The sequence below is a fragment of the Salmo salar genome, chromosome 01 (genome assembly GCF_965601325.2).
Source record: "Salmo salar chromosome 01, fSalSal1, whole genome shotgun sequence".
Lineage (NCBI taxonomy): Eukaryota > Metazoa > Chordata > Actinopteri > Salmoniformes > Salmonidae > Salmo > Salmo salar.
Window position 1 is genome coordinate 32,061,379 of NC_138291.1, and position 13,002 is coordinate 32,074,380.

General features: G+C 43.1%; 1 protein-coding gene across 2 annotated transcripts; it reads left to right on the forward strand.

Moving 5' to 3' along the window:
• Window positions 1-1,405: 1,405 nt before the first annotated feature.
• On the forward strand, window positions 1,406-6,605 carry enpp4 (ectonucleotide pyrophosphatase/phosphodiesterase 4). 2 transcript variants are annotated; one of them, NM_001141777.1, is given in 8 exon segments: window positions 1,406-1,458; window positions 2,513-2,771; window positions 2,945-3,229; window positions 3,497-3,616; window positions 3,715-3,913; window positions 4,018-4,188; window positions 4,292-4,561; window positions 4,892-6,605. In NM_001141777.1, coding segments are annotated over 7 exon segments (1,404 nt in total). In that variant the 5' UTR covers window positions 1,406-1,458; window position 2,513; the 3' UTR covers window positions 4,993-6,605.
• The last annotated feature ends 6,397 nt before the right edge of the window (window positions 6,606-13,002 follow it).

The following is a 13,002-nucleotide window of genomic DNA, read 5'->3' on the forward strand; positions in this document are numbered from 1 at the left end:
GGTTGGCAACACAGGGAACCCAAACATGAGCAAAAAATTGTACTATTCATACAGAAAGTATTATCCCTTTTTCACAGCAACTATTTCCCTTTTTCTTTGATGTTACAAACAAACTAGGACCAACAATAGTAGCCTGCCTCTGACTTTATCTGAAACTTGCCCATACTGGTATATACATTGATCAATATTATACCAACCTACCTCTTTTGACCTTGGGGGTGGGTTATTTATTTATTGCATTATACTGCCATTGTACTAGGGTAACGCACAATTAATAAAGATAGTACCATATGATCATTTCTGGTACCATTTATCATACTTGTGCGTTACTATGGTGTAATGTATAATGCACATTGAAACCATGGTATTTCCATGACCCACATGTATACAATGGTATTATTTAGGTGCATGGCAGTACTGTCATACATCAAAGCTAAAACCATGGTACATTTCCATGATTCAGATCTATACCATGGTATAAGTGAAAGTACCATAGTAGCAGCATGGTATGAATGAAAGTACCATAGTTTGACCATGGTACATTTTTGTAAGGGGAGGAAAGGAAGAAAGGAGAGACAGTGGGAAACCTCAATTGCATTCTCCTCGCGCCCTCTCTCTTCGCCTCCATCTCAAAAGAAGGAGGCAAGGAGAGAGAATGCTACGATTATGCAATTGAGATTCTCCGGGGAGAGGAAGAGAGGAAATTTGTAGATCAGCTCTCTGTCCACTGGACCAATCAGGAGGCATCTGTTGTGGGTGTGAAACTGCTGTCAACGTTTTCTACATTACGATTGGTTGACTGAGGTGCTTGTCAACGGAACGCCTCTATTTTGAGTAAAAAAAATTTACGATTATTGCCATTGTGGGGTATGATTAATCCCACCCGGGCGCCCGTGTAGGCGTGTTTTGCATCGGCTGAAAGTTGATGCATTCGATTTGGAACTGGGCTGCCTCCCGGGTGTGAGCCAGGTGCCCGGTTCAAAGCCCATGAACAAGTCGGCTCAAAACGAAAATTAGGTAATTAAGCACGTAGTAGTAATTAGGAGGCTTCTGTGTTTTCCCATGCAAAAGGGATTGCTTTTGATAAAAACGCTTTATCTGCCTTCGCGATGAAAGGTAGTTAGAAATGTAAAACATTTATTTGATGGTAAAGAGATATATGTTTCTGCACGATGCACCATGCTACCTTGTTGACAAAATGACCGAGCGGCGCAGATCACTCTTCGATTTTGAGAAGGGCGTGCCTCCCTCCCCGCTTTCGCCCAATGACATGGCGGGCATATACCCATTGCCCCGCGGCTCAGCATAATCGAATGCGCCCATTGTGAAATTGAAATGACAACAGCTACCTAAGGAAGTGAAAGCGGATATATATATATATAAAACCAAACCTTTGCTTTTAGAGGAACATAGACTGAGCACCTCCATAGAACGACAATCTAATGAGAAAGCTGTCAGGTACGTAGAATTGTTGACAAACAAGGTGCGTATGACGATCTTGCGCAATCGTTGAGCCGGCTGGGTAACGACGTTAGTAAATATTCATTGTTGGCTACCTTGCAGAGGTAGCTAGTTAGTTAGCTTACTTTTAGCTTGGAGTACAAGTCGTAAACTCTTAGCTAACTAACGTTACACAGCTAGAGAGCTAATCAACTGTCTGTCAGGGATATGTGATGTGGACGGGGTGGTGTCAAAATACCTAGTTAGCTTGAACACGATAGTGTGTCATGTCATACCGGGCCAGCACAGGACTTCCTGGTTATCTAACTAGCTAGGTCCATTATATTGGTCCCAAGGTTGTCATATGATGTCCATGTTAAACACTAGTCTGCACACTTTGCATATAGGTGGTGAGGTTCACTGGGACTTGTTTGACAATCAACAGAGGTGTGTGTCGTCTGAGCCCTGCGTGTGTCTTGTGAGCCGTGCCAGGTCACATCAGTGTTAATTCAGTATATTAGTCAAATTTCACGGAAGTGTAAAAGATCAGAGCCCTCTCTGTTCTCCTCAGAAATATGGTTAACTTCATCTAATGGAAACACAAACTAGAAAATTACATTTGGAATGGGAAGCGTCTCCCTCAGGGAGAGAGGGAGCTTTTTACAGGAAGTTGAAGCTTGGAATACATGTATAACAAGGTTTTATTGGTGTCTACGCCACAAACCTAATTTGGTCTTGTGGTAAGTTTGAGTAGACTTTTGGTTGAAGCAGATGCACCTCCCCTTATTGCAATCATCGGCCTCCGTCTGCTTTAGTCTTCTTTCGTACATCACCTTGAACACTGACATATAAAGGCTTTATTGGCTTTAAAGCACAGCAGGCTCATAATAATGGTGCGGAACGGCGCAAATGGAATGGCATCAAACACCTGGAAACCATGTGTTTGATACCATTCCACCTAATCCGCTCCAGTCATTAACACGAGCCTGTTCTCCCCAATTAAGGTGCCACCAACCTCCTGTGCTTTAAAGTGTGTACTCCACAACACTAATTTGGTCTATTTCTCTCTCAGGATGTTTGTCCTGCTGTACTTCCTCTTTACCTTCGCTTCATTGGCTGCTTCAGTGGGGAAGACTCGAAGTGGAAAAGGATGTGATGCGGGCGCTACGGCCCCCATTCCGGTGCTGCTGGTGTCGTTTGATGGTTTCAGAGCTGACTACCTTCAACGGTTCACTCTACCCAACCTTAAGCTGCTGTATTCGCAGGGAGTCCTGGTGGAACAAATTACTAATGTCTTCATCACCAAGACCTTCCCTAACCACTACAGCCTGGTAATATATAACCTTTCACCCCTGACCTATAACCCCTTGTGAGTTATCGAGGGGATGGTGTACTACAAACATTTCAGAAATTGAATACCGTATGGGAATTCGATAACATCTGAGTTCTAGCCAGCAGTTTGTATGACCCCTAAATGCTAACCTCTTACCTCTATGCCCTCCAGGTGACAGGTCTGTATGCAGAGTCTCATGGCGTCATAGCTAGCAATATGTATGACCACGTGACTCAGAAGCACTTCACTATCTTCAACGACACCGACCCTTTCTGGTGGAACGAAGCTGAACCCCTCTGGGTCACTGCACTGGATTGTGGGTACAAGACGGGCGTGGCCATGTGGCCGGGGTCAGACGTGCCGATCAGGAACAGAACAGCGACTCACTTCATGCCCTACAACCCCTCCGTGACCTTTAGTCAACGCCTGGCCAACGTCACTCACTGGCTGACTGGGGTATGTAACTTCTGACCCATAATCCCAGTTATTGTTTTCACTGAGTACTGCTTTCAGAGATGGAAGAGGAAGTGAGACATCCCACTCCAATCTTTTATGGTTCATATACAGTTAATGAACTAAGCAGACCAGTCCCAGCTGCTATTGCATTGGTGTCTATGGGAGAGCAACCCCGTAAGCAGACTGGAACGGTGACATTTTTTTTTCTTCAATGGTAAACAGCCTGAGTAAGACATCTTAATTTATCCTCCATTCCTCTCTCTCCAGGGCCAGGGTAAAGGGGAGGAGTCAGTATCATTTGCAGCTCTGTACTGGGAGGAGCCAGACAGGACAGGTCACATGTATGGACCAGACAACATCACCCACATAGGACAGGCTCTTAAAGAGGTACTGTACGTGTGTGTGTGTAACACAATATTACATTGCATTATATTGTGCTCAGTTCTGCTGATTTTGAACTGTGTGTGTGTGACATGTGTTAACAGGTAGATGACAATGTGGGTCTGCTGATATCAGAGCTGAAGCGTGCAGAGTTGTGGGGGCATGTCAATGTCATCATCACCAGCGACCATGGAATGGCCCAGTGTTCCACTGATCGCATCATCAGGCTGGATGACTGTCTGCACCCTGACAACTACTCAGTAGTAGACCTAACCCCTATCGCTGCTATCATACCCAACAGAGGTGTGCGCGCACACACACACACACACACACACACACACACACTTGCTATGAGTGAGAAGTTTGTGACTGGTTAAAGGAGAGGTTGGTTAATGTGTGTGTGTCAGACCCCAAGGCTGTGTTTTCCCTACTGAGTGGTTGCCATACCCACATGACTGCGTACCTGAAGAAGGACGTTCCTGATAGGCTGCACTACAGGAACAATGACAGGATTCAACCAATCATATTAGTCGCTGACGAGGGATGGACTATCGTACAGAGGGGAGGGCTACCACGTCGTAAGGCTGTTACACATGACACACACATACATGCATGCATACATACATACATACATACATACATACATACATCTAACCGTCTGTCTCTGTGTGTACACTCTAGTGGGAGACCACGGCTATGACAACACTCTACCCAGCATGCACCCCTTCCTGGTGGCAGTGGGCCCAGGCTTCCTTCCTGGTTACCGTCTCCCGCTGTTACAGAGTGTTGATGTCTACCCAATAATGTGTCAGCTGCTAGGGGTTCCACCAGCGCCAAACAACGGATCTCTGTCCCAGGCACGCTGCTTCCTGGCTGGGGAGGACTGTGTCGACATCCCCCTGGTGGTGGGACTGGTGGTGGGGGTACTGCTGGTTCTAACCACACTCACTGGTTAGTCTGCGGTATTGCTTGTAATATATACGTTACAATATCATCATGTTATAAGTGAAATATGTCGTTTTTGTAATAGTCGAAAGAGAGAGGAAATTTAAAGGAGCACCCTTCTCTCTCTTTCTCGCTCTCTTCTCTATTTTTCTATATACTACTTTTATATTTTTAGATTTTGTCATTGACTTTAATATTTGACTTTTTATTATTGATATTTGTACTGCACTGTTGAGGAGAGCTTGCAAGTAAGCATTTCACTATACCATTCACGCCTCTGAATCCTCTTACACGTGACGAATAAACTTTGAGTTGATCTCTCTCTCTCTGTGTCAGGACTGTTCAAGTTGTGGAGGCCACGGCGTCAGTCATCCTCTCGTCCCTTCCAACGCCTCTCTATACAGGACGATGATGATGACGACCCTCTGCTGGACTAGAGTAATCAACTTCCAGCTCGACTAGACTGACCAATCCCAGATCAGAACGTCATATCACATCCAACCAGAGGTCATCATCACCACCACGCTCCCAACAACCAATCGGTACTCTGGTCAAACGTTTTGCACTAAATAGGGAAGAGTGTCATTTCAGACACAGCCATACTCTGTTATAAGACTAAACAGAGCGGTTGTCAGATTTCAGATTCACACACTCCTCTTTCTCTGTGGTACCATACACATGGCATATTCAAATAAATGCAAGAACTATAAATAAATAAATATTAAACCACAAATATTTAAAAATAAAGAAATAAGACACCAAAGAGAACAGTCAGTTGGTAGAAAGAAACTGGGGTTACTTGAATACGTCTATATACAAAGAAGCCACCTATAATGATATAACATGTTATATATGTAAAAAAAAAAATCTCAGTTCATTTGTAAAGATCTGCAAGACAATCATAAAAAGAAGTATACATCATTGTTTGTTAAGAGAGATTCTAGTAAAGGGAGGTAAATCTGAATATTGAAGAGTATATTTCATAAGAGTACCGCTATATTGCAGTAGTATATTGAACAGCAGTCATGCTGTAAAGCTGTTATATAGGTTTTATTAAGGGTTTTATTAGATATTCTGTATACTACTGAGCCAGGGAGTGGAGTCAAAAACCGGACTGAAGCTATGTTTCTGTTGATGGTGTCTGTTAGTCAGTTAATTTGATTTTATTTAGTAGTGTGTGTTTGCTGAGCTAAGCTATAGCACTGGCACTATATGGTTTCCTGTAGTGTTAAGGAGACCTGTTATGCTGTTAGATTCATGTTCAGGGGCCTCATTTATAAACGTTCGTAAGTACAAAGTATACCACAAAACATGCATGCGCCAGTTTTCATGCAAAAGTTGGCATTTATATAATCTGAACATGACTTGAGAATGTGCTTAACTCCCCGCCAACTTTAGACCATGCATATGCTCAATATCTAGTGGCTAAAGTTTTCTATTGCAAGCAGGCATGTACTGAAAGTAGGCATAATTTGTGCAGATGGGGTATATGATAATATACCTATTCATGACGTATGTATGGTGTGCGCCAAGTTTATAAATCTCAAGATTTTTAGACCTAGGTATTAATTTCCAGAAATAGCGCACGCAGATATTTTGTTTTACATTTACGCAGCGGTTATAAATGAAGCCCCAGGTCCTTTATCTAAAAATAAGTCATTGAAGAAGAACTTTACTTTTTGAGTTTGTTTGATTCTCTCTTCAAGCTACAGTGTGTGTGTGTGTGTGTGTGTCGGCTGAGAAAGGGTGTTCAATGTCTTTTTATTGTTCTTTCAAATCTTTTTATGCACATGTTTCTTTTGTGTGGTTTGTTTCCAGATTGCTCAGATCTTCCATTATTAAATGATTGTAGTTGTGTAGAGAAGTCGAAGATCTGCTGTTACTGTGGGTACTATACCATAGTTACTATGATTACTGTGCTGTTACTATGATTACTGTGTTGTTACTATGCGAACCAGTTGAAGTCCCACCTCCAGGTGGCGACTGAATTGGTCCTCTGTGTGTTTCTGCTCATATTGTCATTGAATGACAAATAAAAGTATAAAGTGTACACATTGTATCATTCTTTTTCAAAATGCTTAGACTCCACCCCCACCCACTATCGCTTCCCCCTACCTACAGCTGAAGTCGGAAGTTTACATACACATAGGTTGGAGTCATTAACTCGTTTTTCAACCATTCCACAAATTTCTTGTTAACAAACTATAGTTTTGGCAAGTCGGTTAGGACTTGCCATCTACTTTGTGCATGACACAAGTAATTTTTCAAACAATTGTTAACAGATTATTTCACTTATTCACTGTATCACAATTCCAGTGGGTAAGAAGTTTACATACACTAAGTTGACTGTGCCTTTAAACAGCTTGGAAAATTCCTGAAAATGATGTCATGCCTTTAGAAGCTTCTGAGAGGCTAATTGACATCATTTGAGTCAATTGGAGGTGTACCTGTGGATGTATTTCAAGGCCTACCTTCAAACTCAGTGCCTCTTTGCTTGACATCATGGGAAAATCAAAAGTATCCGCCATGACCTCAGAAGAAAATTGGAGACCTCCACATGTCTGGTTCATCCTTGGGAGCAATTTCCAAACGCATGAAGGTACCACGTTCATCTGTACAAACAATAGTACGCAAGCATAAACACCATGGGACCACGCAGCCATCATACCGCTCAGGAAGGAGACGCGTTCTGTCTCCTAGAGATGAATGTACTTTGGTGCGAAAAGTGCAACTCAATCCCAGAACAACAGCAAAGGACCTTGTGAAGATGCTGGAGGAAACGGGTACAAAAGTATCTATATCCACAGTAGAACGAGTCCTATATCAACATAACCTGAAAGGCCACTCAGCAAGGAAGAAGCCACTGCTCCAAAACCGCCATAAAATAGCCAGACTATGGTTTGCAACTGCACATGGGGACAAAGATTGTACTTTTTGGAGAAATGTCCTCTGGTCTGATGAAACAAAAATAGAACTGTTTGGCCATAATGACCATCGTTATGTTTGGAGGAAAAAGGGGGTTCTTGCAAGCCAAAGAACACCATTCCAACCGTGAAGCACGGGGGTGACAGCATCATGTTGTGGGGGTGCTTTGCTGCAGGAGGGACTGGTGCACTTCACAAATAGATGGCAACACAAGGAAGGAAAATCATGGGGATATATTGAAGCAACATCACAAGACATCAGTCAGGAACTTAAAACTTGGTCACAAATGTGTCTTCCAAATGGACAATGACCCCAAGCATACCTCCAAAGTTGTGGCAAAATGGCTTAAGGACAACAAAGTCAAGGCCTGACCTCCATCCTATACAACATTTGTGGGCAGACCTGGAAAAAGCATGTGCGAGCAAGGAGGCCTACAAACCTGACTCAGTTACACAAGGTCTGTCAGGAGGAATGGGCCAAAATTCACCCAACTTATCGTGGGAAGCTTGTGGAAGGCTACCAGAAATTTTTGACCCAAGTTAAACAATTTAAAGGCAATGCTACCAAATACTAATTGAATGTATGTAAACTTCTGACCCACTGGGAATGTGATGAAAGAAATAAAAGCTGTAATAAATCATTCTCGCTACTATTATTCTGGCATTTCACATTTGTTAAAATAAAGTGGTGATCCTAACTGACCTAAAACGGAATTTTTACTCGGATTAAATGTCAGGAATGAAAAACTGAGTTTAAATGTATTTGGCTAAGGTGTATGTAAACTTACGACTTCAGCTGTATGCTTAATCATTACACTTGAATGTATAATTGACAGGTGTGTGTCTGTAGCTAGGTTTCCATCCGGTTGGTGACAGATTTTCATGCAAATATTGTAAAATCTGCATAAAACAATATGTACATTTTCCCACCAGAGATGTGTTTTCATCAAAGGACTTATTGCTGATAAAAGGATATGCGTGATGACATAGAGCACATAAAAATAGTTCCCATGGACCTAATAAAAAATACAAGGTAAATGGGTTTCCATCTGCTGTTACTGTCATAGGCTACTGGTCTTTTTCCTTTCGAGCATGGTTTTGTTTGCTATTGAATGAGCAATGGATAAATGGTGGCCTAATATTTGTTGTGTAGAGGTAATAAACCAGTTATGTCAGAAAAATAGAAAAATGCTCTGCAATATGATTATGATTTAGGCCTATATAATAAAAGTATAATAATTATATTAGGCAACATGCCATATGCGATCTTACCAACGGCAAAGGCATCTGGTTTTCATTAGGCCTACGTTTTAATGATTTTATTAACCTACCATTATTATAATTCCTGTGCATCAAACTCCTCCATTTCCCCCAAAATAACAATATTTGCTTGCAATACAGTTGATCAACCACTAGAAATTGTGCATATGCAATTTCTAAGATTTGTGTGGAGATATGCACACTTTCCTATCAAGTTCAAAATGGTTAAATGCCAACATTTGCAGGAAAACTGGCACACGCAACGTTTAGGCTTTTTTTGTGCACACGCACTTTTAGATAAATGGAAACCAACAAAATAAAACAACCACACACATGTTGGAAAATCTTCAATTCAGTCACAACATAATGTATTAAAATGAAAGATACAAAATGTTAGTAGATACGGACTCATGTAACGTTTGTGTATTGTTCAGATTAAACTATGTTTTAAAATATGTTTTTTCTTATCTCATGTCTTATTACCAATATCACTATAGATAGGAACTACTAGTATATCATAGTATGTCAGAATTGTCACAGGTTAATAGTCTTTTCAGGAGGTAATGTAACAGCAATAACCCATCCCACAACAACATCAAGTTTAGTGTGACAATCTCCCAACATAAGCATCAGAGGGGTATGCCACCAAGCAAGATCAATAAGTTAGCCAGCCAAACTTTGAACCCTCCTGAACAAACCCACATACAGCAGACCCAGGACAACAACATCACAGTCCTACTAAACATTGTGTTCATCATTGTCATTCAGTTTGGACATTCTAAATGACGGAAGAACATAAATCAGCAGTATGTAGTCGAAAGCAAGAGAGATAGGGGCAACGAGGTTAAAGATATTTACAACCAAAACAAATACTTTTAGATTAAAATATAAAAAGTTTGACTGTTAATCTCTAGAGCTATGTTTTCACGCTAAGGGACATGGATAACACCATTAGAAAACCTTTAACCCTCACCAAATAAAAACACTTATGTATTTATTTATTTGAAATATAATGACAGGATTAAACCCCTTCAAATGCACCATCTTGTTTTCTAGTAAATCCTGTGAGTTCAAATGAAATTATGACTTTTCATGTCATACATTTCATATCACCCCTGTACAATACATCAATGTTAAGTTTGGTTAAAGGTAGAATCATCAATATGACATCATCATACACAGTGGTGTGATTTCCAAATCTGTCACTCTTGTTGCTTCTCAATGTGTACCTTCCCTTGAGACATATCCCAATTAGACAGAGCGATAGTGGCAGTCTTTGCAGAAATACATTTTACGGTTGATTTCTGTAAGCAGGAAGTTGACCTGTATGATGATGTCATATTGCAGAGTGTACCTTTAACCTGCTCTGTGCTTGTAAGAGCTGGCTCCAGAGCAGCCTGACAGACTGATGTCCTGACCACCAGTTAGAATGACTCACTGACTGACTTTAAAAAAATGTTATATAAATACTGAACAAAAATATAAACGCAACATGTAAAGTGTTGGTCCCATGTTTCATGAGCGCTGGGGACAATAAAAGGCCACTCTAAAATGTGCAGTTTTGTCACACAACACAACGTCACAGATGTCTCAAGTTTTGCGGGAGCGTGCAATTGGCAAGTTGACTGCAGGAATGTCCACCAGAGCTGTTGCCAGAGAATTGAATGTTAATTTCTCTACCATAAGCTGCCTCCAATGCCGTTTTAGAGAATTTGGCAGTACGTCCAAGCGGCCTCACAACCGCAGACCACGAGTAACCACGCCAGCCCAGGACCTTCACATCTGGCTTCTTCACCAGCGGGATCGTCTGAGACCAGTCACACGGACAGCTGATTAAATGGAAGAGTATTTCTGTCTGTAATAAAACCCTTTTGTGGGGAAAAACGAATTCTGATTGGCTGGGCCTTGGTCCCAAGTGGGTAGGCCTATGCCCTCCCAGGCCAACCCATAGCTGCGCCCCTGCCCAGTCATGTGAAATCCATAGATTAGGGCCTACTTCATTTATTTCAATTGACTGATTTCCTTATATGAACTGTAACTCAGTAAAATCTTTGAAATTCTTGCATGTTACGTTTATATTTTTGTCCAATATATATATATAACGTTTGGACACACCTACTCATTCAAGGGTTTTTCTTTATTTTTACTATTTTCTACATTGTAGAATAATAGTGAAGACATCCAAACTATGAAATAACACATATGGAATCCAAAAAGTGTTAAACAAATCAACATATATTTTATATTTGAGATTCTTTAAAGTAGCCACCCTTTGCCTTGATGAGCTTTGCACACTCTTGGCATTCTCTCAACCAGCCTCATGAGGAATGCTTTTCCAACAGTCTTGAAGGAGTTCCCACATATGCTGAACACTTGTTGGCTGCTTTTCCTTCACTCTGTGGTCCAACTCATCCCAAACCATCTCAATTGGGTTGAGGTCGGGTGATTGAGGAGGCCAGGTCATCTGATGCAGCACTCCATCACTCTCCTTGGTCAAATAGCCCTTACACAGCCTGGAGGTGTGTTTTTGGCCATTGTCCTGTTGAAAAACAAATGATAGTCCCACTAAGCGCAAACCAGGTGGGATGGCGTATCGCTGCAGAATGCTGTGGTAGCCATGCTGGTTAAGTGTGCCTTGAATTCGAAATAAATCACAGACAGTGTCACTAGCAAAGCACCCCCAGACCACCTCCTCCATGCTTCATTGTGGGAACCACACACGCGGAGATCATCCGTTCACCTACTCTACATCTCACAAAGACACAGCGGTTGGAACCAAAAATCTCAAATTTGGACTCATCAGACCAAAGGACAGATTTCCACCGGTCTAATTTCCATTGTTTGTGTTTGATTTGATTTGATTCTTGGCCCAAGCAAGTCTCTTCTTCTTATTGGTGTCCTTTTGTAGTGGTTTCTTTGCAGCAATTCGACCATGAAGGCCTGATTCACGCAGTGTCCTCTGAACACTTGATGTTGAGATGTGTCTGTTACTTGAACTCTGTGAAGCATTTGTTTGGGCTGCAATTTCTGAGGCTAGTAACTCTAATGAACTTATCTGTCATGCTGGTATAAAGGATTTGGAGACAGGTGCAGGAATACGTCATCTGGGTTTTTAATACACCCAAAACAAACATGTATACAAAACACTGGGATGTTCCTAAACAAAAGAGAGAACAGGTGAACAGAATGAGCAGCAGCGCCGGGGTGATCAATGACAGTACCCCCCCCCCCCGACACCGGCCTCGAGGACGACCACAGGGACACGGTGCGGGGCGATCCGGGCACCGACGGTGAAAATCCCTGGTCAGTGAATTATCCAGGATGTCCACTGCAGGAACCCAGCACCACTCCTCTGGGCCGTACCCCTCCCAGTCGATGAGGCACTGGCAACGCCTCGAATCCAGGACCTCACGGACCAAGTACGCTGGACCTCCTTCAATGTCCAGAGGCGGAGGCGGAGCGTCACTGGGTCCAGCCTCAGCGAGGGTACCAGGCACCACTGGCCTGAGGAGAAATACATGAAAGGTCGGGTTAATGCGGTAATCAACAGGGAGTTGTAAACGGTTCATTACCTCATTAACCCTCCTCAGGACTTTACACGGCCCCACAATCTGAGGGCTCAGCTTCGGGCAGGGCAGGCGGAGAGCCAGACCCAGTCTGGGGAGAAAACAGGAGCCTCACTGCGGTGGCGGTCGGCCTGTTCCTGGTGCCAATGCACGGCGCGCTGGAGACGAGTGTGCGCAGCGTTCCAGATCTCCTCAGCGAGCCGAAACCACCTGTCCACCGCAGGGAACTCAGTCTGGCTCGGATGCCAAGGGGCTAGGGCCGGCTGATACCCCAACACGCACTGGAAAGGAGTGAGATTAGTAGAGGAGTGGCGGAGGGAATTCTGCACGTACTCCACCCAAGGTAGAAAATCCGCCCACTCCCCCGGCCGATCCTGACAGTAACACCTCAGGAACCTGCCCACCTCCTGATCGACCATCTCCCCCTGCCCATTAGCTTGTGGACGATACCCGGAGGTGAGACTGACCGTGACCCCCAGGCGTTCCATGAACGCCTTCCATACATGTGAGATGAACTGAGGGCCACGGTCTGACACAATATCCTTCGGGATCCCGTAGTGCCGGAAGACGTGTGTAAAAAGAGCCTCAGCAGTTTGCATGGCCGATGGAAGCCCAGGCAGAGGAAAGAGGCAACAAGCTTTGGAAAACCAGTCCACAACGACAAGAATGGTGGCGTTCCCCTGGGAGGGGGGAAGGT

Coding starts and splice junctions, on each gene's coding strand:
- enpp4 (XM_082977274.1), top strand. CDS start 2,514: ATGTTTGTCCTGCTGTACTTCCTCTTTACCTTCGCTTCATTGGCTGCT. Junction 2,772..2,944: donor TCCCTAACCACTACAGCCTG/GTAATATATAAC, acceptor TATGCCCTCCAG/GTGACAGGTCTGTATGCAGA. Junction 4,562..4,891: donor GGTTCTAACCACACTCACTG/GTTAGTCTGCGG, acceptor TCTCTGTGTCAG/GACTGTTCAAGTTGTGGAGG.